At 33.1% G+C, this 25,809-nt stretch overlaps 1 protein-coding gene across 1 annotated transcript; it reads left to right on the forward strand.

Moving 5' to 3' along the window:
- The first annotated feature begins 1,762 nt into the window (after positions 1-1,762).
- LOC107956198 (uncharacterized) lies at positions 1,763-2,667 on the forward strand. Its single transcript, XM_016891923.2, has 4 exons — positions 1,763-1,844; positions 1,977-2,124; positions 2,200-2,284; positions 2,392-2,667. The coding sequence occupies exons 1-4, from the start codon at positions 1,763-1,765 to the stop codon at positions 2,665-2,667; spliced, it is 591 nt and encodes a 196-aa protein (XP_016747412.2).
- Positions 2,668-25,809: the final 23,142 nt, after the last annotated feature.

Consider the following 25,809-nt stretch of genomic DNA (forward strand, 5'->3'; position numbering starts at 1 on the left):
GAACACTTACCGTTCCTTTCCTTTTCATTAATACATGATATATTTCATTTGAACACTTACCGTTTCTTTCCTTTTCATGCCCGTTGAACCACTTAGAATATCATCAGATACTCGAGAAAGCTCACATGAAGTGTGCTTAAACATATAACCGTAACCTTTCCTTTACATCGTTGCTCACACGAGCTATGAAATAGACTTGCTCACACGAGTTATGGGTTAGAATGTAAGCTACATGATCTTGCTCACATGAGCTGTGGAGTATCTGCAACAAACGTAGGATCTCAACCATCGGTAGGACATTCAAGACCAGCACCCGAAACATGAAATCTCTAATGACATGTCATTTGTATCCTACGAATTCCTAAGGTTCAACCGGGACTTAATAGCCGTCAATTCATCATAACATTGGTGCATTTATAAAATAATTCAATTGCATTAAAATGAAATTAAAAACATTCAATTCATATAAAATTAGAATGATTATAATTTATACGAACTTACCTGGCTAAATTGCGGCAATGACTAAGTATATAGGCTATTTGGTAATTTTCTCTTTTTCTCGATTTTCCACTTGTTCTTGATCTAAATTAATAATTTCATTCAATTCATTAATTCAGACAGTAAAACCAAATCATTTTATGAAATTTAGTCCTTTTTGACATTTTTACAAAATTACCCTCAACTTTTCATTTTTATTCTATTTAGTCTCTATGTCCTAATCATGCAAATAAACCAATTTTACTAAAAAATCATACCATCTGAATGTTAATATCTTCCATTAAAGCCTAAATTTGTAACAATTTCTCATCAAGTCCTTGAACTATTATTACTTTAGCAATTTAATCCCTAAACATTTAAATCATTAAAAATTACTTAACAAAATACTTATAAATAAAAAATACTACTTCAAATTCATCATTTTAGCATCTAAAATCACAAATAGTCATCAATGAAAACATTCAAAATCTTTAACAGTTTCAAAAATGAAGGTACGGGCTAGTTGGACCTAATTGCAACGATATAAAAAACATAAAAATTACGAGAAACGGGTTCAAAACGAACTTACATGCATGAATCGTTCAATTGCCAAACCTTGAATATATTTCCATAGAGTATTCGGTTTGTTTAAAGAAGAAGTGAAGAAGACAAATGATAATTTTCATCTTTTATTTTAATTTTATTACTTATTTTTAATTATTCTAACATTTACACATGAATAAAACAAAAATTTAAAGCTCTCTTGCCATCCCACTAATTAAAAATGCTATATTTACCATATTAATCCTTCCACTTATAATAATTAATCCATTTAATCATTCAAATCTAATAGTGATATAATTTTACATCATTTACGATGTAGTCCTTTTTAATTAATTAACTATCTAAACATTAAAATTTCTTAACAAAACTTTAATACGACCTTAATAACACTCTATAAATATTTATAAAAACATTTACGGCTCAGTTTATAGAAACGAGGTCCCGATACCTCATTTTCTAAAACTATTTGACTTTAGGGTCATACTACATGAACCTAATTATTCATTCAAATAGCATAAATTTCCAATTCAAAATTTATTTTAATGCCTAATTTGACTCGTAAATATTAAATAATAATATTTATGAACTTACACGTCGGATTTGTGGCCCCGAAGCTACTATTTTCGACACCGCTGAAAAATGGGATATTACAATGGGTCCTTGTCTGAGGTGAGGGTCCATAGATCATAAGATTAAAGATTTCCTGCACCAAAATGATCAAATGAAAGCTCTGGTGCAGAACGGGGTCCAGAATAAGAGGGCTGGGCAACAGCCTCAGAGAGGTCAGAGTCATTCTAGAGCTGGTAATGTTGGGTAGGGATAGTGAGCACCGAGTGCCCTGGTTTATATGGCTAGGCGCAGAGAGGACCGTGATGCAACTAATGTCATCATAGGTACGTTTGTAATTAATTGTATTCATAACTTTGCTTTAATAGATATTGGGTCTACCCATTCGTATATTTCTTGTTTAATGGTTGATAAATTGGGTGTTGGGGTAGAGGAAACTGTTAGTGACCTAACTGTAGTTAGTCCTTTAGGGCAATCTGTCACTGTGAATAAAATATATGAAGGTTTCCATTGGAAGTACATAGGGAAGTGTTTTCGACAGATCTGATGGAGTTATTACCTTCGGGGAATTTGATTTAATCCTATGTATAGACTGGTTAGTGGAACACCAAGCAGTTTAGAGTGTGCTTCTAAGAGGGTCACTCTGAAGACATCTGCTGGTAAGGAGATTATGATGGTAAGTGAGCATAAAGATTACTTGTCTAATGTGATCTTCGTTATAGTGGCTGAAAAACTAGTTAAAAAAGGTTGTGAGGCTTATCTAGCTTACGTTTTAGATTCAAGTGCAAATGGGTCAGTTATGGATGGAATCCGAACTGTGAGGGAGTTTTTGGATTTTTTCCAAAAGAGTTGCCTGGAATACCTCTGGATTGGGAGGTTGAGTTTGGGATTGATCTATTGCCCAAGACTACTCTAGTGTCTATTGCTCCCTACCGCATGTCACCTAAAGAACTTAAGGAGCTTAAGGTTCAACTTCAACAACTTTTGGACCGTGGTTTCATAAGACCAAGTGTTTTACCTTCAGAATCTTCGGTCTTGTTCATCAAGAAGAACGATTGATCGATGAGGATTTGTATCGATTACCAACAACTGAATAAGTTGACTGTAAAGAACAAGTATCCCTTACCTAGGATTAATGACTTGCTCGATCATTTTAGAGTTGTTACAATGTTTTCTAAGATTGATTTAAGGCCTGGGTATTATCAGTTGAAGGTAAAGGAATCTTATGTGCCTAAGACTGCATTCAGGACTCGATATGGTCATTATGAGTTCTTAATGATGCCCTTTGGTCTTATGAATGCTCCAACTACTTTCATGAACTTGATGAACATGGTATTTCAGCCTTATCTTGACCAATTTTTTGTTGCCTTTATTGATGACATCTTAATTTATTTTAAGTTTGAATTTGAGCACGATGAATATTTGAGTATTGTTCTAGAAATCCTTCGTGAGATGAGGCTTTATGCTAAGCTTAGTAAGTGTGAATTCTTGCTTAAAGAAGTGGTGTTTTTAGGGCGTATGGTATCTGTTGAAGGTATTCGTGTTGATCTGAAAAAGATTGAGGCCATTTTAGATTGGAAGCAACCTAAGAATGTCTATGAGATTTAAATTTTTCTTGGATTAGTCGATTATTATTGGATGTTTGTACAAGGATTTTCTTTTATTACGGACCCTATGACCAAGCTATTGAGGATGAGTGCTCATTTTAAGTGGATCGAGGAGCAACAAGCCAGTTTTGAGAAGCTTAAGTCCATGTTGACTCAAGCATCGGTTTTGATTTAGCCCAAGTCTGGAAATGATTATGTGGTTTATAGTGATGCGTCCCATACTGGTCTTGGTTGTGTGATGATGCAAGATGTTAAGGTACTGGCATATACATTGAGGCAACTTAAACCATATGAATTGTAACAGCTTGATTTTTATTGGTGTCGAAAACAGTGCTTTCGAGACCATAATTCCAATGAAATACTTTGTGAATATTATTTAATTAGTATAAGTAGGAGGTCTCTAGAGTCATATTAAATTTTGGTTGAAAATTTTAATTGTTTGGATAGTTTAATAAGTAAAAAGGTCTACATTGTAAAAATTGCAAAGGTTGAGAAGTTAAATTAAAAGGGTTAAAAGGATAATTAAACCATGAAATTTAGCATGGTTAATTAAGAAATTAATTATGAAAGTTATAATAATTACAAAAAAACCTAGCTATATAAAACAAAATTAAAAAATTTAAAAGATGGAATTGGATGAATTAACTCATCTTCTTCACGATAAAGGTGAGAACTTTAGGGTTTTAGCTTTCAAGCGTTGATGCTTCAATTTGTAAGTGAATTCTAGCTCGTTTTTAGTAATTTTAATATTTTTGTGTTCTTATTAGCTTGATCTAGCTAACTCGATGATCAATTTGTGAAACTGTTAAATGTTATAAATTTTTTCATTGATGAGTTGAGTTATTCTTTGAAGTTTATGATGGAAATATGAAACCTTATTGTTTGGGTAAACTATTTTGTAAAGTGATTTTGAGTGATTTTAATGTTTAGGGACTAAATTGATTCAAATGATAAATTGCTTGTACTTGAGGTGAAATTATTGCAAATAGGAGCTGATAAGAAGATAGGGAACAATCGGTTAACATGGGTATTAGGGAAAAATGGATAATTTGCATGATTAGGGCCTAAGGATGAAATTGAATAAAAATGAAAGATTGAGAGGTAAATATGTAAATTTACCAAAAGGGACTCAAATGTATGAAATAGACCAAATTATGTTGTTATTCTAATTAATGGGATGAAATTGTCATTTTTAGATCAAGAACGTGCCGATAATCGTGGAAGAGGGAAAATCACGGAGTAGTCCTTGTACTTCGGAATCTTCTGCAAAATAGTCTGGTAAGTTCGTATGTTTAATTATACTCCTAAATGCATACATTCTTATTAACATGTTGCTAATGAATTTCATTTCACATACTAGAAGTACGCTTTATCGAGCCAAATCTTGTTGTTATACTAAATGAAGCTAAATCGAGCAAATCATACCGTTATACTGAATAGAGCTTAACTTAGTAAATCTTACTATTTTACTGGTTGATATTTAAATTGAACAAATTCTACTGTTATACTGAGTGAAGCGCAAATGAGTAGAAATCTACGGATATACTGATGAAAAGTTCAATCAAGCAATGTTCATTTAGTATACTAAACTACTAAATTGATTGTGATTACTGCTATAAACTACGTATAATGGAAATCTCTATGCTTAAGTTGATTAAATCTATGTTAGATTGAAAAGGTTATGAATTTCTAAACGAACTTACTAAGCTTCATTTGAGCTTACTTTTAAATTTGTTCATTTTGTAGATCACATTTTGAAGGCTAAAAAGATTTCTCGGTTTTGGTATATGGCATGTACTAGGATCCTATGTAGATTTAATTTCTCAGTTTTGGTATATGGCATGTACTAGGATCCTATGTATTGTTATGTCAAATGCCTAGTTTTTGAGTAAATGCTGTGACATGTTGTGCACTTGACCAACTTGTGATTTCCTACTTGTTACATAAATATGTTTGATAGGTCATGGTATGAAATGGTATGCTCTAGGTTACCTTAATGCTTGTAACGAAATGGATGTATGTTTAAAGAGATAATTGTGTTGTGATTACAAGTTGATAATGGGTATATGATTATGTTTGAGAATGTTTGAAGTTGAATCGCGCCTTCTATATGTGTATTTGAAAGTGTGTAGGTACAAATGCCATAAGGGAGTGAAGTTAAGCAAGAAATGGGTAAATTTGGGCTTACATAGCTTGAAACGTGGGCGTGTGATTCGGCCATATAAGGCATAGGGCCTTGCGACATGGCCGTGTAACATCTAATGGTCTTTAGTTACACGGCCTAACACACAGCCTGACACACGAGTATGTGGGGCAACTTCGAGAGTTATACGACCTGGTACACGGGCGTGTGACACGGCCGTCTAACCCTACTCAGAGAGTTACACGGGTGAGAGCATGGGCTTGGACACATTCGTGTGTCCCTAGTTCAAAGGTTACAGCGCTTGAGACACGGGTGTGTCTCTCAGCCGTGTGTCCCATGTTTTCAAATTTTACTATTTTTTCCCAAATCTATCTAAATTGATTCAAATTGGTCCCAAATTGTTTCTAAGCTATTTTTGGGGACTTGAGGGGTCGATTTAAGGACAATATGCATGCGTATGAATGTTATATGTTGTGATTATAATATTGAATGATATAATGTCCAAATGTTACTAATTTTTTTGTAATACTTTGTAACCCTAATCCAGTGAGATTAATGTTAGGGGAGTTACATGCATGCAATTACCCGACTCATGACCTTGAGTTGGCAGCTGTGGTTTTTACACTGAAAATTTGGAGACTTTATCTGTATGGTGAGAAGTGTATCATTTACACGAATCATAAGAGTATTAAGTATCTTCTCTCCTAAAAAGAGTTGAACTTAAGGTAGCGGAGATAGATAGAGTTGCTTAAGAATTATGATTGTACCATTGAGTACCATCCGGGGAAAGCTAATGTTGTGGCTGATGCACTGAGTAGAAGGTTGATGATTGATCTGAGAGCAATGTTCGCTAAGCTAAGTTTGTATGAGGATGGAGGCTTACTCGTAGAGTTGCAAGTAAAGCTTACGTTAGTTGACGAGATTAAGATGAAACAACCTTTGGATATGTCTCTTTTGCCTTAGATTAAGCAGATTGATGAGGGTAGGACTACAGATTTTGGGTTCAATTTTGATGGTGTATTGTGTTTTTGTGGGAGGTATTGTGTGCCAGATGACAAGGATCTGAGATAGTCTATCCTTCGAGAAGCGTATAGTAACCCTTACACTATACATCCTAGAGGGAATAAGAAGTACCGTGATCTGTGAGAACTTTATTGGTGGTCAGGTTTGAAGCGTGAGGAAACAAATTATGTGGCTAAATGTTTAATGTGTCAGCAACTGAAAGCTGAGCATAGTTCCCTTCTGCCTTATTACAGCCTATGAAGATCCTTCAGTGGATATGAGAGCCAGTGACTATGGATTTCATTAGTGTGTTACTTTTAGCATCTACTAATAAAGACTCAGTCTAAGTGATTGTGGAGAGACTGACTAAATGACCTCACTTCCTACAGGTTTGTACGGATTATTCTCTGCAGAAGTTGGTGAGGTTGTACATTTCTGAGATAGTGAGACTGCATGGGTTACCAATATTGATTATTTTAGATCGGGATCCTCGTTTTACATGTCGATTTTGGAAGAAGCTGCATGAGGCATTTGGTACTCGACTATAATTTAGTATGAGTTTTCATCCATAGTTTGATGGACATTTTGAGCGAGTTATTCACATCATTGAGGAAATGCTGTGGAGTTGTGTAATCGATTTTCATGGTAGTTGGAAGGAGCATTTTTCGTTAGCAAAGTTTGCCTATAATAACAACTTTCAGTAAAGCATTCAAATGATACCTTACAAAGCACTATATGTTCAAAAGTGTCGGACACCTTTGTGTTGGATTGAGTTATGTAAGAAGAAAATGTTGGGCTCATAATTGATTCAAGATACCGAGGGTATTGTTAAGCTAATCCAAGATAGATTGAAAGTGACATCAAAACCAAAGAAGTACTATGCAGATTTGAAGAGAAATGACATAGAGTTCAGTGTCAGGGATATGGTATTTCTGAAAGTTTCAAAATGGAAGAAGGTTTTGAGATTTGGTCAAAAATGGAAGCCCAGCCCAAGGATCTTGAGAGGATTGGACCGATGGCTTATTAGTTAGATTTACCTTCGGAGCTAGATGTATCCATGATATATTTTATGTCTCTGTGTTGAGGTGATATCGATCTAACCCATCTTATGTGGTTCTAAGTGAGGATAAAAGTGATACCATATTTATCTTTTGAGGAGGAACCAGTTTAGATCTTAGAGTGTGAGGTTAAGGTATTAAGAAAAAAGTGGATTCTACTAGTAAAAGTGTTGTGGCAAAATTATGGCGTTGACGAGGCTACATGGAAGTCGGAGGACTTGATTTGTCAACAGTATCCCTATCTGTTCGATCAGGTAAATTTTGACGAAAAAATTTGTTTTAAGGAGGGTAGAGTTGTCTTGCCCCATTTTTATTTAGTTAATGTTAGTTTATGAACAAGTTCGTGTGCTAGCATAGTGATTAAGAACAAGTGAAGCTACCTTAGTGACTTAAGTTTGAGTCCCCATTCTTGCACTTTATTTTTAATTTTGGCACCTCATTAGTCAAGCTCTTTACCGCCCAAAACACTTGCCTTTTGTGCAAGATTCTTTCCTCCCTTCCTTTTTACTTTCTTTTTCACACCTCTTGTTCCCCTTATTTCCTTTTATTTTCCTTATTTCACTCCCATCCATTTTTCCTCCCATTGACTTGCTTTTTTTGCCCCTACCACCATAGAATTATTATTTTTTCATTTTTCTTCTCATCTTTCTTTTTCTCTCATATTTTCTCTTTTCCACCACCTTGAACCACAACTTCTATTTCATTTTGCCACCACACCTCCACCATTAGTCACCATTGCAACATTAAACCATTACCACTGCACTATTGTTCTTCCCCTCTCTTCCTTTCTTTGCAGCCACTGCACCACCGCAGAACCTCCATCGCCACCGCCGCCATACCACTCTTGTCGTCACCACCCGTTTTTCTTCCTTTTTTCCCTCTTTTCATTTTTTTGGTCATAATCGAATCCTTATTATTCTTTCATCTATCTTTTTTTCAATTTGAAACATTATTTTTAATACTCATCTTTTCTTTGTTTAAATTTTTTCATAGTCATTCCGATCTAATGGATATAGAGTAAGTGAGGATTAGTTTAGTCTAATCTCGATTCCTTCTTTATTTTGGTAGGTCCAAATCTAATATATATGTACATATTGCTTTCAATAAATGTTCTAATCTAGACCACTCGGATTTGCGTTAGCGCAAATGAAACTATTGGATCTCCGTTCGATAGGGTAATAGGGTAAGTTTTCATCCGGTTTTCATAAGAGAATTTTATTGGACTATAACTGAAACTAACATTTTTAATTGGTGTTGGTACCTTTATGCTATAATCAGATCGAGGCGAGATCTAGATAAATCTAAAGCGTAGGATTGTGAAGGAGTAGACTTTGTATCGTGGGACTTCCATTCAAGGTGTAAGTTTTAATCAATTAAAATTGTGGATGTTGTGATCCATAAATATTATATATATGTTTAAAAATAAACATTTAAATCTCTACCAAACTTATGATTAAATGAATACATAAAGTATTCAAGGAGAATAATAAATCCCTTATTAAGGATTTGCTATAAGTAAGTGCCGCAAACTAAGAAATCTGTACTGCGGAAAGTCTGTGTAATGTTATTTTATGATTCAATAATGTTTCGTATGTATTGTAATGCTAAAACATGCCTCTAATTTGATATTGATATCGAAAGCATGATATATCATGTTCACTTAGACTGATAAATATGAATGCATATTTAAGACATGCCACTGATACTGTTAAAAATTGATTACATGATAAAATCATTATCATTGATGCTGAGATATTGATAGCATGATAATTTATGCCTATTGTTTGATCTACCGTAATTTGATATGAAAAATTAGGCTTTCCCGATATACTTAAGGAGCTTATTCTCAAGCAAAGTAGCGTCTTTTTCATATTTTTTTCGTAATTTTTAGATTTTAAATTAAGAAGTATAAATGTCTTATTTTTACTCATTTTGTGGCTCAATTTGGACAATAGGGCCATTGGGCGCCCTAATGTGTGGTTGAGTGGTGTAAGGATGTGTTGGAGGTTGAAAACAAGTGAAAACACCGAAAGAAAGGGTATCGCAATATCCAAACCTTAAAATTGTGATACCTTCAACAAACTTGAAGATTGGATACCACCCTTTAATGGAATCGCGATATCCACTCTTCAAGAAGAAACCCCAAGTTCAAAACTGACTGGGGTATCATAATATCTTCTTCTTGGCTCGAAACAACCAATTTTGGCTTAGGAGAGAGGAGATACATATTAGTTTCGTTTTTAGCTTTAGTTTCTCTAGGTTTTATCTTAGTTTTTCTGTAACTTTTCTATGGTTTTTATTCTCTATTCTCTATTCATAATGTTAGACTTCATTAGACTTTATTTTTCTACACTTGTTTCTTATTCTTAGTGTTAGTTAAGTTAGTTATCACTGTAGCTTAGGTTTATTTTCACTTTCAGTCCCTATGCCTTGTTTGTAAGACATTTCTAATTTTAGTTTAATGTGTTCAATTTCTTTTACTTGAAATCGGCTAAAGTTCGTTCCTTTTATGTTTATTGCTTTATATTTTCTTGTTGAATGCCTTTAGTTTCATGTTCTTTTAGTTTTCATGCATAAAAATCCAAACTTTTACATTTTTCTCAAGCTTTACTTTAATGACTTCTTTACTTTTCATTTTCATGTCCATTAGCTTTATTTTCAGGATGAATAGCTAAACCTCAATGGGGGATTGGTTGATGGAGATATGGGTAAGTTGATTTTTTGGACAAGGGACTAAATCGGGTAGACCTAAAAACTTAAGAATTTACATCCATAAGGAAATATCTAGACAAGTGAGATCGAGAGGTAATCTTTTTGTGCACCAATTCATTAGTCCTTGATTAATTGGTAAGATCAAGAGATAATCTAAATTAATTTGTTTAAGTTGGTAAAATTGAGATTGAGAGATAAAATTGAGCCATTTAGAAATTTAAGCGATTTAAGTCCCTCATTCAAAGATCGATGAGCCACATCGAAATCAACTGACCACCGTTAGCCATTTATTGGTGATTCTCATGGTTTTGTACACTTTATAATTTTGTCCTTAGATTAGAATATTTAATTTTCTTTCAAAAATTTCTTGTTATGATTTTTCGTACTATAAAATCATACCAGTAGTCATTTAGACTCTATAGTGTATGCTATTTATCACTCAATCACCATCTCCTTTGGGTTCAACCCCTTGGAATACTTCGTGTTCCATCGGAACTATAAATATTACAATTGTCATATACGCTTACAGTAAAACCAAACTATAAATTTGATTTATAAAATCATTTTTTATGTGCATGTGCGCACGCAATCACACTCCTAAGGGAACATCTAGACAAGTGAGACCGAGAGGTAATTTTATTGTGCACCAATTCATTAGTCCCAGATTACCTGGTGAGATTGAGAGATAAACTGACCAAATTTTTCTAATTTGGTGAAATTGAGATTTTGAGATAAAATTGAGCCACTTTAGTAATTTAAGAGATTATTCGACAAACCAAGTCAAAGTGAACCGACCACCGTTATTCATTTATTAATTAATTTCGTAGTTTGGTACCCTTCACAATTTCGTCCCTATAGTAGCATATTTAATTTCCTTGTAAAATTTTCTTGTTATGATTTGTCATACTATAAAATCGTACTAGTAGCCTTTTAGACTCTACAGTGCACGCTATTTATTACTCAATTGCCATCTCCTTTGGCTTCGACCCCTTGGAATATTTCCTGTTCCATCAGAACTATAAATATTAGAACTGACATTGTCCACTTGCAGTTAAAGCTCACGTTCAAAATAGTTTTCCAAAATAATTCATTTCAATCCGCACGCGCGCGGGTGCTCAAAGTTATCTGCACCGTTGTCAGGGAGACAGTATAGATCGAGCAATTTTTAGTTCTGTACCTTTACGTAAAGATAATTAGTAAAGCTAAGATTTATAGACACGACTTTATATTTTTGTTTTAATGATGTTCGACTTTCTCTTGTTAATGATTGATTGGGAGACATGTTTACTGCTAATAATAGGTGGCTCGAAGGTCCGTTCGTGTCTAATGCAGACGGTACTTCAATCCTTAGCTAGGATGATTACGACCCTTATGGGAGGTAAGGATATGATCCTTGTTATGATTGTTATAGTTATGAATGTATGATGGATAGTGTCTATATTTTATTTATTTTAGCTATTTCATGACATTAGGGATTAAATAGCCTAGTGGTTAAGTGTGTGAATGTATTCCAAGTGGTTCCAAGTGGTTAAGTGTGTGAATGTATTCGAAGTGGTTCCAAGTGGTTAAGTGTCTGAACACCCTTGCTGTCTGACCCACATCTTGCCATACTTAGGAAGATTCTTTCCTTGATTACAAGTTCAACATTCCCTTTTTTCTCCCATTTTCACTCCCATGATCCCCTTTCGATCATCTACACATAACCATTTCACTTCTTTATTTTTTTTTCATTTTTCTTTCCTCTTCTCTCTTTGCTGTCCACCACCTTGCTCACCAATTTTCTCTCTTTTTTCTTCCATTTCACCGCCTACGTCACCCTTTTCTTCTCATTACTCCTCCACTCCACCACCATAAAGGCCGCCACACCTCCACCTCACCACCACAAAAAAATAATTTATTTAACCTCTCAATTCAAATATTTTTTCATAAAAAGATTATCCTATATTCTATTTCTTTCTTTCTAAATTTTTTATTTTTATAATGTTATTTTTCTTCATTTAGTGACGATTCCTCTTTGCTAATCAATATTTCGTGGGAAGATTTGAGTCTTTTTCCTCCGTTACTACGTAAGTATGGTCAACCCTCTATTCTTGTTACACTTTTGTATATTATATACATAATCTACTAAGACAACACTAACCATTTCGATTTATGGGTTTCACTAAAGTACAAATAAAAAATCTCATATTTGTACCCCACTAGTAGAAGTGTGCAAATAAGTCGAAGGATTACGTAAGTATCTCACTGATAATTCTTGAAAATATTTATATTTCATGCCTTTAGGCCTAGCTAATTGCTTGTACCTAAGTACATTTTGCTGCACTTTAGGACATTTTAGTTAGCATTTTTAATATTGCATTAGGACTTGGACTTTTTTGGAATTAGGTGCTTTTAATCACTTGCGGTGGAGTTTTTTGTGTGTTGCTGTGGCAGGAATAGGTTTTGGAACAAGGAAATAAAGGAGTGAAGGTTTTTCAGGGCAAAATGCAGACAATTTGCCAGCACAGATGTCATGGCAATGCCGGGAAGACAAAGTCAACATTTTTCGCGCAACAGTCCCAACTCAAATTCAAACTTGTACCAAATAAATCCCCTTAAAAGCGGAAAAGATAATCACGAGTTGTTAGCTAACCCTAGCTTAATCTATCTATGAAAGCCGATGAAAGGAACCTCACAAAAGGCGAACAAAAAAGTGGGAAAGATCCTTAGGCGTGATTAAGGGTTCAACTGTGCAAAGGAAAGAAAGTCGAAGGCAATCATTCTTAGCCATCACAGGATGTTGTGCTGCCAAAGTTTGGTCTGGGAAAGGGAAAACTGTTTCCCAAAGTTCTTCCGTTATTTCCATTAGTGTTCCTCTGAAAGATTGAATTGAAGGAGTTGAACACAATGTCGGATAATATTTTGGTTTGGAATTTTATTTCCCAGCCCATGAGACAAATCTCATAGGGTTTGGATTACTTTTGATGAAACCTTAAACTATTTTTATGGATGCAGTATATATCTAATTTACTTTATTATTTCATTTGATTGTTCTTATTTCTTAATTAAAATGCAAACAATATCTAGACATAGAAGACTGTTCATATACTTATAAATTGATTTTAATTCTAAAAGGGTTGGATTGGTTGGATTAAAATTAAATGAAATGAGCAAGTATTTGATAAACAATGGTAGTTGTCTCTAGACAATGAGTCACGATCATACGGAAGGAACCTATGCAAGATATCTAAAAAGCCTATAGAAACGGGCAAGGTAACTTGAGGTTTTGCTCTCGCGAGAGGCAGATTTGATTTTGGTGTAGTAAAGTAGATACGATTTTGCCAAGGAATTATTTACAATAAAGGTCGACTCTAGGTAATCCTGACCTTCCGAATCAACATCACTCTATCCTTTTTCTTTGTCGTAGTAACTTTGCCGCAGCATATTTAATTGTTTATTTCTTTCTTTACATTCTATTCAGATAATCACTCTCGTTATTGCCATTACATTTCTGCTCGCACTTTTTCCATAGCATTTCCAATTATTCATAAATTCCATCTATCGCGTACATCATCATTCCTTTGAATTATCACTGCATACTTACCTTAGTCTACCATAGCATCTTATTCGTCAGTCTTGCCATAACATTAACCATATTACAATAACTTGACCAATTTTGTGCCGCAATCTGATCCTCGTGGGAACGATACTCACTTATCTCTTTATTCCTTGAACAAATGTCAATACTTGCACAAGATCGCACATCATTTAACATGAGACAAGTTTTTGGCTGTTCCATCTCCTCTTACTAAACCGTAACTGCCCAAGATCATGACATCGATTGCTTGATTGATGATCTCATAGAGACTGATAAGGATGGGGCCGAACTAACCCCAATGAAAAGGAAGCAGAGGTATAAGGTTGCTGCTCGTAAATCAACCCATTGGACAGAATGAAGTATCTATAATACAGTCCAAGCAAGGAAAGTTTTCTTTTTATTTCATACATATTGCATTGCATATATTTTGCCATGACATTGTCTATATATAGATAGTTTTCATATATCTATTCATGCATTGAGGATAATGTATCCCTTAGGTTTGGAGGTGTATTGTGCATCTAGACTACATTAGAGATTTAGTTGAGCATGTTGTTTTAATATTTTTTCCATTTCCCATTCATTTTTCCATGGCACGCATGACTGCTAGGAATTGTTTAGACTATGATAAATGTGTTTTTGTCTGTGATGTTCGATGAGGAGCTTAATTCTTCAATAAACTTAGAAAGTTGTGACAGTGGCTTAGGTGATTTTAGCTTAGGAAAAGTTTGCTTGTAAATTGATCCCTAAAATTAGGATTTCCTAATTTTGATTACAATTAATCCTTAATAAGTTTCTTTTGATAAACTTAGAGACTCTTTAAGCTATATTCAATAACTTGGCAATAAACTCAATTGTATGCGTGTAATCCCTAGAAATAGATGACTGTTCGAAATGCCTATAAATTAAATCTAGTTCTGAAAAGGTTGGATTAGTTAGATCAATATTGAATGATATGAGCAAGTACTCGATCAATAATTGTAGGAAAACAATATAGGGTACCGTATTAAGGCCTATAGACATGAGCAAGGTAACTTGAGGTTTTTTCTCTCGAAAGAAGCATACCATTTTAGAACTCTTCTGAGCAGTAAACTAAGTTTGATTTTTGCCAAGGCATTATTGACAGTAAGGGTAGATTCTTAGTAATCCTAACCTTCCAAATAAACATCAAATATCCTTTATTCTTTGCTATCGTATCTTTACCATATCATTCTTAGTTATTTACTTGATCATTTACATAATATTCTGATAGTAATTCTCATAATTGCAATTACATTTTTACTCTTGCATTGCCATAGCATTTCCAAGTATTCATTAATTCCGCATATTGCATACATTACTATTCCTCTAATTGTCACTGTATACTTATCATTGTTTTTGCCATAGCATTAATAACATTCTATTATAATAACTTGACCACTTTTGTGCCTCAATCTGATCCTCGTGGGAACAATACTCACTCATCACTTTATTACTTGATTCGACATGTATACTTTTATAAATCGCATATCATTTCACACTCGACACTTACTAAGAAATTGTAATGCTTACTCCATTGTTTCCTTTTTCCCTGTAGTGTCAACCTGCGGAACATGTCTGGTGGATTGTCAAGAAACTCACACTATCCCAGTATTGATTTATTGGTCTTTCTATTACTTAAAACTTGGTTTTGTGGCATGTACATAGATGATTCATTTTTGGTCAATCTTGAATGTTGGTACTTTTTTTCTTAATTGTGGTTTGTATTTTAAATGGTTATGGGTTGATAGTTTAAAGTTATACGTCGAAGTTGTAATTTCTCATAATGGTTGTCATGCATAAGGTTGAATTTAGTGATTGTTATGATATGCATATGGGGTAAATGATGATAGTATGTGTGGTGATGGTATGCTTGTTTTTAGATCATAAAATGGTTGGGAAATGGTAAAACTTGGATGAAATGTATGGTATATGTGTTAGTTGATAGTTGTAGTATATGCAATCATTAATATAAGTTGTTTCAATGACATGGTAAATTTTGATTATGTACAAAGATAAATTGTACTATGATGATACATGCTTGTATGTATAATTGAGTGTATGATTTGAATTTGGTTATGATGGTGTCAAATGGCATATTGGTTAATTATAATAGGTAAAATGGTTAATAGATCATGGTTGAATCATGCAATGTTTGTAATAGATTGAGTAAGTTTTATGCAGGTCATCTGTGTACCTATTTGTATCTATGAATTAAGATATAGGTTTGGGCATGAAATGAACTTTCAAATTTGTGATTTTTGACCATCAAGATAAAAGTATCGATACTAGGGAAAAAGGTATCGATATTTGACCAAATGAACAGTGTTTTCAAATTTGTAAAATGCCAAAATGATATCAATACTAATTATAATATCGATACCTACTGTAAAAGTACTGGTATTTATTTCTTTGGTACCGATACATAGTTCTAAAGTTTTTAAAATTTATAGTTTGGTCCTTTTTCATGACCGAATCTAATCTATTATATTTAAAGCTTAATTTAGTTTTGTTGTCATTTGTAATAATTAATGTGTGTTTTAATATGATCATTCAATGTTTTAAATTGTGTGTGTTGTTTTGAAATTACTTGTAGCATCTCGTAGCTCAGGTATGGAGATCAGATCGGGTGAGGTGCGTTACAGTAGGTGTTAAATTTTACTAATTTTATGCTTAGTACTTTAGATTTTCTTATTGAATGCTTTTCTTTACATGCCTTTTACATTTTCTTGCATAAAAATCTCAAATATTATATATTTTTTTAAGCTTTACTTTAATGGCTTTTTTTCTTTTCATTTCTATGGTTGTTGTTGTATTTTTAGCATGAGTAACTAAACTTTTAAGGGGGTTGGATGATGGAGATGTAGTGAGCTGATTTTTGGTTGGACTAAATTGTAATAAATTGGATTAATTTGAATGAACCTAAAAAATTAGGATTGACGCCCCTAAGGGAACATCTAGACAAGTGAGACAAGAGGTAATCTTGTTGTGCACCAATTTGTTAGTCCCAGATTACCCGATGAGATCGAGAAATAAACTGGCCTAATTTTTTTAATTTGGTAAAATTGAGATTGAGAGATAAAATTAAGCCACTTTAGTAATTTAAGCGGTTTAAGTCCCTCATTCGAATATCAAAAAACCACTTCAAAGTCAACCAACCATCGTTAATAATTTAGTGATTAATTTCGTAGTCCCTAAAGTAGTGTATTTATTTTCCTTGCATCATTTTCTTGTTATGATTTGTCGTACTATAAAATCGTACCAGTAGTCGTTTAAACTTTAAAGTGCGCACTATTTATTACTCAATCACCATCTCTTTTGGGTTTTACTCTTTTGAATACTTCGTGTTTCATCAGAACTATAAAAATTACAACGGGCACTGTCCGCTTGCAGTTAAAGCCCGCATTTCAAAACAGTTTTCCAAAATCGTTCATTTTAACCCACACGCGCACGAGTGTTCACTCTTTCTGCCACTGATTGCATGTTTAAATCATGCCTACTGTATTGCTCTATTATTGTTAAAAACATGTCATACTGCATCGGGGTTGGAACTATTATATAAGGAGGAAGTACTGGTAGTTTATCTGAATTTCTGGCGGCTTGTCCACAATACTAGCAGCTTGTCTGCAATATGTTGAGACCACCGATACGCCCCATGGTTTATCAGAAAAGTTATTCCTGCAAACCTCAGCCATGGATCTATGTACGAGGAAAAACGGCTGATTCGATGCTAAAAAACGATATACCTTCTTAACTGAAAAACGATGAAAGGATGCTACTGATTCGATGTTAATTTCAAGCCACAATGAAAATTTCCCAGGCTCTATGTAGTCCACATGGTATTAAAATGAATGGAAAAAACTCTCTTGAAACTTTTCCAAAGAAAATCTCCTAAAAACAGCTACTAGACCTTTTTCTTATTTTTCTTTTAAAACACAATTAACCCTAATTTGAGATTTTTTATATCTATATATTAAAATAGAATCAACCTATAGAGATCATATGGAAAGCATTAAAAATGTTATATTCTTTCCAAAAAGAATTATAACTACTATATTTCAATGTTTGACCAGAATATTAATTATCATAATTGATTATAATAGTTTCTGTGAACTATATCCTGTTAAAATTTTATATGAATCAAATTCATATATTAATTTTAACTATGTTCTCTATTTGTGTACAATAAACTTGTACATTTAATTCTCTTAATATTTAACTTCCAAATTAAATTAATTCAATAATTAATTTAATTCATGTGATAGCTAAACACAATACCAACTGTGTTTGGATTTGTTCGTTTTAACCATAGGGTGTGGCCCTATAGGTTCTTGTAACGTTAGTAGTAATACTAGAACATATCTAATAATACAAGCAATGAGTGGCATCTAGAAATGCATCATTGCTACCTAAGTTACAAGAAGTCATATTTGACATAACCTTTCTACGATAAACCTTTCATGTATTACATCCTTTTGTCCTTTATATCTAAATTGGAAACAAGTCATGGAACAGTCACACTTGCATAATCCAATCTCATGTTTCTTCAAATTTCGAGCAGACTACAATAAACAAATAAGTATGATATCTCATATCAACTTATTCGATCATGGTCATGCATTTCTAGTCTCACTCAATCAAGTGGCCTAAGATATTGCTCTCATTATGTAGGAGGGACAATTTCTATATTGATCAACCATATCCCACTACATAGATTTTGGCATATCCAACATTAGTCTTTTTAGTACAACCTTTTATGGAAGATGTTTGATTATATCAAAATATACGACTCATGATGTTGGGAAAATGATGATCTCAAGTCTGAGAATCGTATACATAGTTATCACCATAAGTAATGTTGTGACTATTACATAATAATCCAACATACTTATAGCGGGTCAGTCCAATATGTTGTTCTCTAGCACATACTCATGTATTGATTTTGACATCCCTATGTCAATGACAACACTTTGTCATCAATCAACTACACATTAGCCTCAATGTATTATTGTTGTCCAAGCCCACAATAATACTTGACTAAGGATATTTTAAGAATAATCATATTTTTCTTAGGATTTTATTACAATTCAGTTTATTTATATACAAAGAAAAAGAAACTAAAATAATAATGGCAATGCCTTATATTAATGAACAAGGTAAAACATGTAATTACAAAATTTTATGAATGGTCTTTGGGCATACTATAACGCAATAATGGTGGCTTGACCACATTTCTGGTAGTTTATCTGCATTACTAGTGGCTTGTCCACAAACTAGTGTGTCATTGGTTGGATGAATTCTGGGGAACTCTTATGATGGTGTGTAGAGGAATTGGGTAAGATCTTTTCTCTGAAAATATTACATTAACACGTTCATGCAAGGCACAAAATGTGATATTTGTATTGTCTTTAATATTCTGTATATTTACTATCTTGAATGCTATAATCTATGTCAATTACTATTTACTAGAGTTATAACTCACACTAAGCTTATAAAGCTCACTCCTTAGTTTCTGATTTGATTTTAGATAATCCCCAAGGTTAGGACTTGGACACGGCTATTGGAGAAGCTTCTCGGATGTTTTCATTTTTTTAGTACTTGAAACTTAAATCTAATAATTGTTTTGGGACAATATTAATTTTTATTCGGACTGTAGCTTAGGACTTTAATTTTTGGATATATTTTGATTAGCATGACATAAATTTTTAAACTACTTGAATTGATATTTAAACGACTATGCATGAAATTGGTCGTTAATAAGTCTGATTAAATCACTTTCTTCTACTGCTATATTGAAAATTAGTTTTTAATAAAATTCAATTTAGTTTTTAAAATGATTATTCTTTACAAGTGAAATTCTAAAACGAAACAATCTTCTGAAATTAACATGTTTTTGCGATGTAAAGATAGATATTCAATTTCATTAGTTTTCAAAAGAAAAGCAAATGGTTTTAAAACATCTTTGAAAATATGGAAATTTTATCTAAGCTTTTTCAATGGCTAATGTAGCCTTTAGAATTTGGCCATAACGTCTTGGCTAGGTTAGGGAGGTTACGGGGGACTGTAATGAAATCATTTCCTATAGCAAAAAACAAGGGGGAGGACACAAGGTAGGAGATGCTCGTCTTTTGGTGAGTTTGTTGAGTCAACTGATTTGCAGGATTTTGGATTTAGAGGACCATCTTTTACTTGGTAGAGAAGAGGAATTTTTGAAAGACTTGTTAGACCTCTTGGAAATGGTGCTTGGGTAATGGCATTTATGAACTATTTGGTTACTTATCTTCCTAGACTTAAATCAGATCATAGGCCTTTCTATCTTTCTCAAAGGCCAGAGATTAATATGCCAAGAGGTCGACCTTTTCGTTTCCTTTTTGGGTGGACTAACATCCAAAATTTTCTGAGTTTTTCAAAGAGAAGTGGAAATTTAATGGTAGTATGTTTGATTCCCTTGCTCAGTTCTTTGCCAATATCAAAGATTGGAACAAATCGGTCTAAGGCACACTGGCACTCATAAAAGAAAATTATTTAGTACTTTATCAAGTATTCAAAGAACGATGGGACATTTGGATTCTGATTACTTACTTCAATAAGAGATAGAGGTAAGGGAGGATGTAACAACCCGATTTTAGGCCTAGTCGGAACAGTGGTTTCGGGACCACAAATTTGATGAGGAAAAATTTATTTTTATTATATTTTTATGGTCTACAATTTCACGAAATGATTTCGTAAAAATTTTGTTCAAAAATTTCGATGTTTGGGCACTCAATTTAGCTAAAAGGACTAAATTGTAAAAAGTGAAAAAGTTAAGTTCTACATGTTAGAAGTGTCCAATTGTTATGAAATTTTAATTTGGAGGTCCTTAAATGGTAATTAGACTATTGGTTAACTTGTTGGAAAAAATGGACAAGAGATAAGTGAAATAGGATATTTTTAAGTTGGGGGCATTTTGGTCATTTAGTAATTAAAAGAATTAAAAAGGCCAAAATAGCCAAAAATTTGTCCATATTCTCCATGATGAACGAAAATAGCAAGGGGTAAGCCGTGGTTAGGGTTTTAAAGCTTCCAATCTCTAAAGTAAGTGATTCCAAGCCCCGTTTTTAATGTTCTTTACGTTTTTGAAGTCCTAGTAGCTTAATTTAGCTTATTCTAGTAATAATTTAACCTAGGGTTTATATTTGGAAAAATACCCATAGGTGAAATGTGTTTGTTTTGATTTTTATGGTAGAATATGAAGCTTGAAATTGTGTTAAACAATTTTCTCTAAGCGATTTTCAGTGAAAACAAGTGAATCGACATAATCGGTAAAAATTATTATTGCTCATAAGTGCATGTTAGAGCAAGGATTTGATGTTGCTATGAAGGGAAAAATATTCAGCATGTTATAAAATATAAGAATAAAGAATAAAGAATAAAGTTTAATTTCCGAGCCTAGGGGCAAAATTGTAATTTTGTGAAACTTTAGGGGCAAAAATGTAATTTTGCTAAAATGTGATATTTGGACTGGATTGAATAATGTGAATGTTATATAAGCTAAATATGTTATTATAAATCGAGAAAGACGAGAAATTGACATTGATTGGTAAAAAAAAGTGAGAAAAAGTGAAAATTCCCGGTTGAACATTCAGAATGAAAGAGATACGAGTGAAGTTGCTAGGTCACGTGTGTAGTACTATGTGCAGGCTACTACGTGTATCGGAATGATAGGTCGCATGTGTAGTACTATGTGCAAGCTACTATGCGTACTAGATAGCTTCGATCACGTGTGTAGTACTATGTGCAGCCTACTACGTGTATCGGATGAAAATGGTCACATGTGTAGTACCATGTGCAGGCTACTATGTGAACCGGGTATCATTTATTATAAGGTGGTTGCTATGTGTTGAGTCCACCGTGTATCTGTTATTATTCTGAAGTGTTCATCGGGAAATTGACTAAGTGTAATTGAGTGATGAATATATATGTGGAATTGAATTGAAGATTGACTTGAAATTGGAAATGAGAAATTGGATTGCTTTGAATATAGTGATAAATTGAATGAATTGTATATGAATTAAAATGAAATATTGGAATGAGATGTGAAAAAATTCAATGGAATTGAGATAGTGAAAAAGTGAAATTATGAAAGAATACATTTTACAACAAAACAGTTTAGACAACAACAGTTGTGTGACTTTGAAAAATCACCAAAAATGGTGAAAATTTAATTAGAGAGTGAATAAGATATGAATTGAAATCTTAATGAGTCTATTTTTACATAAAAGAAATAGAGCAAGCAAAAGAGTTATATATTTTGAAATATTTGAATTTTAGTGAGGCAGGGTCGGATTGATTTCGGAATCCCCTGTTCTGACTTTGGAAAATAATTAAAAATTATAAAAAAAAGTAATTATGAGTTATAATTTATATGCTTAGAATCCTTAATTAGTCCATTTTCAAAAAAAAAAACAAACAGAAATATCATTCGAATTCTGTACAATGAGATAATTCATTTTTAGTGAAGAGAGGTCAGAGATGTTGAGCAGTGAAACAAGGGTGACTCTGACTAATTGGGCATATAAAAAATTCTGAAAATTTTATGGTAAGAAGATATATGAGTCTAGATTCGGGGAAAATTAACGGATCTTAATTTGGAGCTCTGTAGCTCTGGATAAAAATGATTTAGTGACTCTGACTCAAATAGATAACTTTGAATTTAAATATAAGTGAATAGTGAAATTATGTATAATGCTATTTGAGCATGTTATATACATAAAAGGATGTGGGATGGACAGGAAGAGGAGGACAATAAAGCATATGAATGAATTGTGTATAATTAGTTATATGCCTGATTATAATCGATAAACGTTGAAATAGGAGTGATGTTTATATTGGTGCATTACTGGTCATGGTAAGCTCATGAGAGAAAATAAAGTTTCATAGCATATGTGTGTGGTATATTTGGCATGAAGTGATGTCATGAGTGACTCATGAATTAACTCATGTTGGTAAGTTGATGCATAATTATAGTATTCAAATATATACATATTTGTAATATTTTGCTATGTGATTCGGAAAAAGGGCAATAAATTGCATAATGAAAATTCAGCCATGGTGCTAGTTTATGTTAAAGGAGTGTTTTATGACATATCTTAAGTAATGGAATGTTATAAATTTTGAGGTTAATTTGCTAGTCAAATAAATGACAAATGAATTGATTGCGTATTCGTAATTTTGACATATGCTTGGTATATGAAACGTAATAATATATGCTTGAATAAACTTTAAGTATTCGAATGACATGGATTTGATGGTGATAAGAATTGAATATTGAATTAATGAAGCACAAGTGATGCATTATTGTTGTGTGATAGCTTGGTTCAAGAAATTGATTAGGTAGATGGTAAGTGGAAGCATTTATGGATTTAGAAGAAAATTTGGAATGAACATGAAATTTAGCTCAATTAAATGATTTCATGAATTAAACATTGTGTATACTAGAATGTGTTAGTGCATTACATATTTGTAAATTAACATTCGAAGCTCGGTAAGTGATATATGAAATTAACATGAAAAGATTTATGATTGTTATTAATATTGATTCTGACATAAAGTGGATTCTTCAATATTGGATTAATTTAACGAATATATTGAGCTTATGAATGGGTATGTTTTGGGCCTCGTATACCCTAATTAACGACTCAAAGATAATAATTTGAAAGTTTTTAATTTGGATGAAATTTTATAACTCGGTTTAATATGTTATAAGTGTATTTATTATGGTAATGCCTCGTACCCTATTCCAGCGTTGAATACGGGTAGGAGGTGTTACAATGTGACATCACCAGAGTCGACCCTAATGTTTGGGCTGGGTTTGGGGTGTTACAGAGGAATTAGAGTTTTTACTTCAACATGAAGAATTATTTTGGAAACAAAAAGCTCGATGTGACTGGCTTAGTTTGAGAGATCGAAATACTAGATTTTTCCATAGTCGTACGATTCAAAGGAGGAAGTTCAATCAAATAAATGCCCTTCGAAATCAAGCTGGAGAATGGATTTATGACCCAGAGGATATTTAGGATGAAGCGATTAATTAATTCCAGAAGTTAAATAGGGAAATGTCGATATTAATGAGAGGTTTACCACTTAGCTCATTCCCACAGCTCAATCAGTGTGACAAAGGCTTTCTAGGTAAAATAGTTTTTGATGAGGAAATAAGAAATGTTCTCTTCGATATGGCTCCTTTGAAGGCTCCAGGTAGTGATGGTTTTCACGCCTTATTTTCCAAAATTATTGGGGAGTGGTTGGAAGCTTTATTTGTGATTGGGTGAAGAGTGTGCTTGATAGTGAAATTATTGATCCGAGGCTGAACAATACTCTTATTGTCCTTATCCCTAAGGTCTCTAATCCAAAGAATATTTCACAATCTCATCCTATAAGTACTTTTTTTTCTTATTCAAGTTGGTTATGAATATCATAGCTAATTGTTGAAAAATGGTTTTTCTTAAAATCATTGCCCAAGAGCAAGTTGGTTTATAGTGGAAAGGAACATTTTAGATAACGTCATAATTGAACAAAAGGTTATCCATTCTATGAGAGTCAAATAGAATAAGAAATGATGGGATAACTGTCAAAATTGATTTGGAGAAAGCATACGACAGGGTTCGCTTGGGGTTCGTTGATGTTTTCCTCAAATCGATGGTGCTTAAAATGGATTTGGTAAGGTTTGTGCATGTTTGAATGGTTAAATGGAAGCATTATTAAAAGGTGATTAAAATGGTCAAATGATGTATGCTATAATAATTTTTTTGAGGTGCCTTGGATGGCATATTGAATTTGTTTGAATATAATGTTATGTTTGGACTTGAATTGTTGGATTGAGGTGCCAAATATGGTATATTGGTTAGGCACTTAGGTTGATTGTTATAAGTGATATTTTCGGTATAATATTGATTCTTTTGAACTGGTTGAAACTTAGTATAAAATGTTCCTTGTGGTATAAGTGATATAGGGTTAGAATGCTTGTTTTGGAAGATATCTATGTTGGAGTATGCCGAAAGACCAATCATGAGATGATTGTAGTAACATACTTGTTTTACCTCGTTTATTAATATAAGGCATTGCCATTATTATTTCAGTTTATTTTCTGTGTATATAAATAAAATATTTTATAATAAAGTCGTGAGAATAATATGATTATTCTTAAAAAGTCCTTAGTCGAGTATTATTGTGGGCTTGGACAACAATAATGCATTAAGACTAACGTGTAGTTTATTGATGACAAGGCGTTGTCATTAACATGGGATGCCAAAATCAATACATGAGTATGTGTGTTAGAGAACAACATATTGGATTGACCCGCTATAAGTATGTTTCTTGGATTATTATGTAATAGTCACAATATTACTCATAGTGATTACTATGTATACAATCCTCACACTTAAGATCATCATTATCCCAACATCATGAGTCGTATAATTTGACACAGTCAAACATCCACTGTAACTGGTTGTTCTATAATGGTTGATGTTGGATATACCACAATCTATGTAGTGGCATATGGTTGATCAATATAGGATTTTTCCCTCTTACATAATGGAAGCAATATCTTAGGCCACTTGGTTGAGTGAGACTAAAAATGCATGGCCATGCTGGAATAAGTTGACATGAGATATCATACTTATTTGTTTATCATAGTCTACTTAGGATATCAAGAAACATTAGATGGACTATGCAAGTGTGACTATTCCATGACTTGTGTCCATTCTAAATTTAAAGGACAAAAGGATTTTACACATGAAGGGTTAATCACAGAGATGTTATGTAGAATCATAACTTCTTGTAACTTAGGTAGCCATGATGCATTGCTAGATACCACTCATTGTTTGTAATATTAGAATCGTTCTAGTATTACTGCTAACGTTACAAGAACCTACAGGGTCACACCCTATGGTTGAGACAAATGGAATCCAAACATAGTTGGTATTGTTTTTTAGTTGTCACATGAATTAAATTGATTATAGAATTAGTTTAATTGGGCAGTTGAATATCAAATGAATTATACGTACAAGTATGTTGTACATATAATGAGACCATGCTTAAATTAAT

This window comes from Gossypium hirsutum, chromosome D07 (genome assembly GCF_007990345.1).
Source record: "Gossypium hirsutum isolate 1008001.06 chromosome D07, Gossypium_hirsutum_v2.1, whole genome shotgun sequence".
NCBI lineage: Eukaryota > Viridiplantae > Streptophyta > Magnoliopsida > Malvales > Malvaceae > Gossypium > Gossypium hirsutum.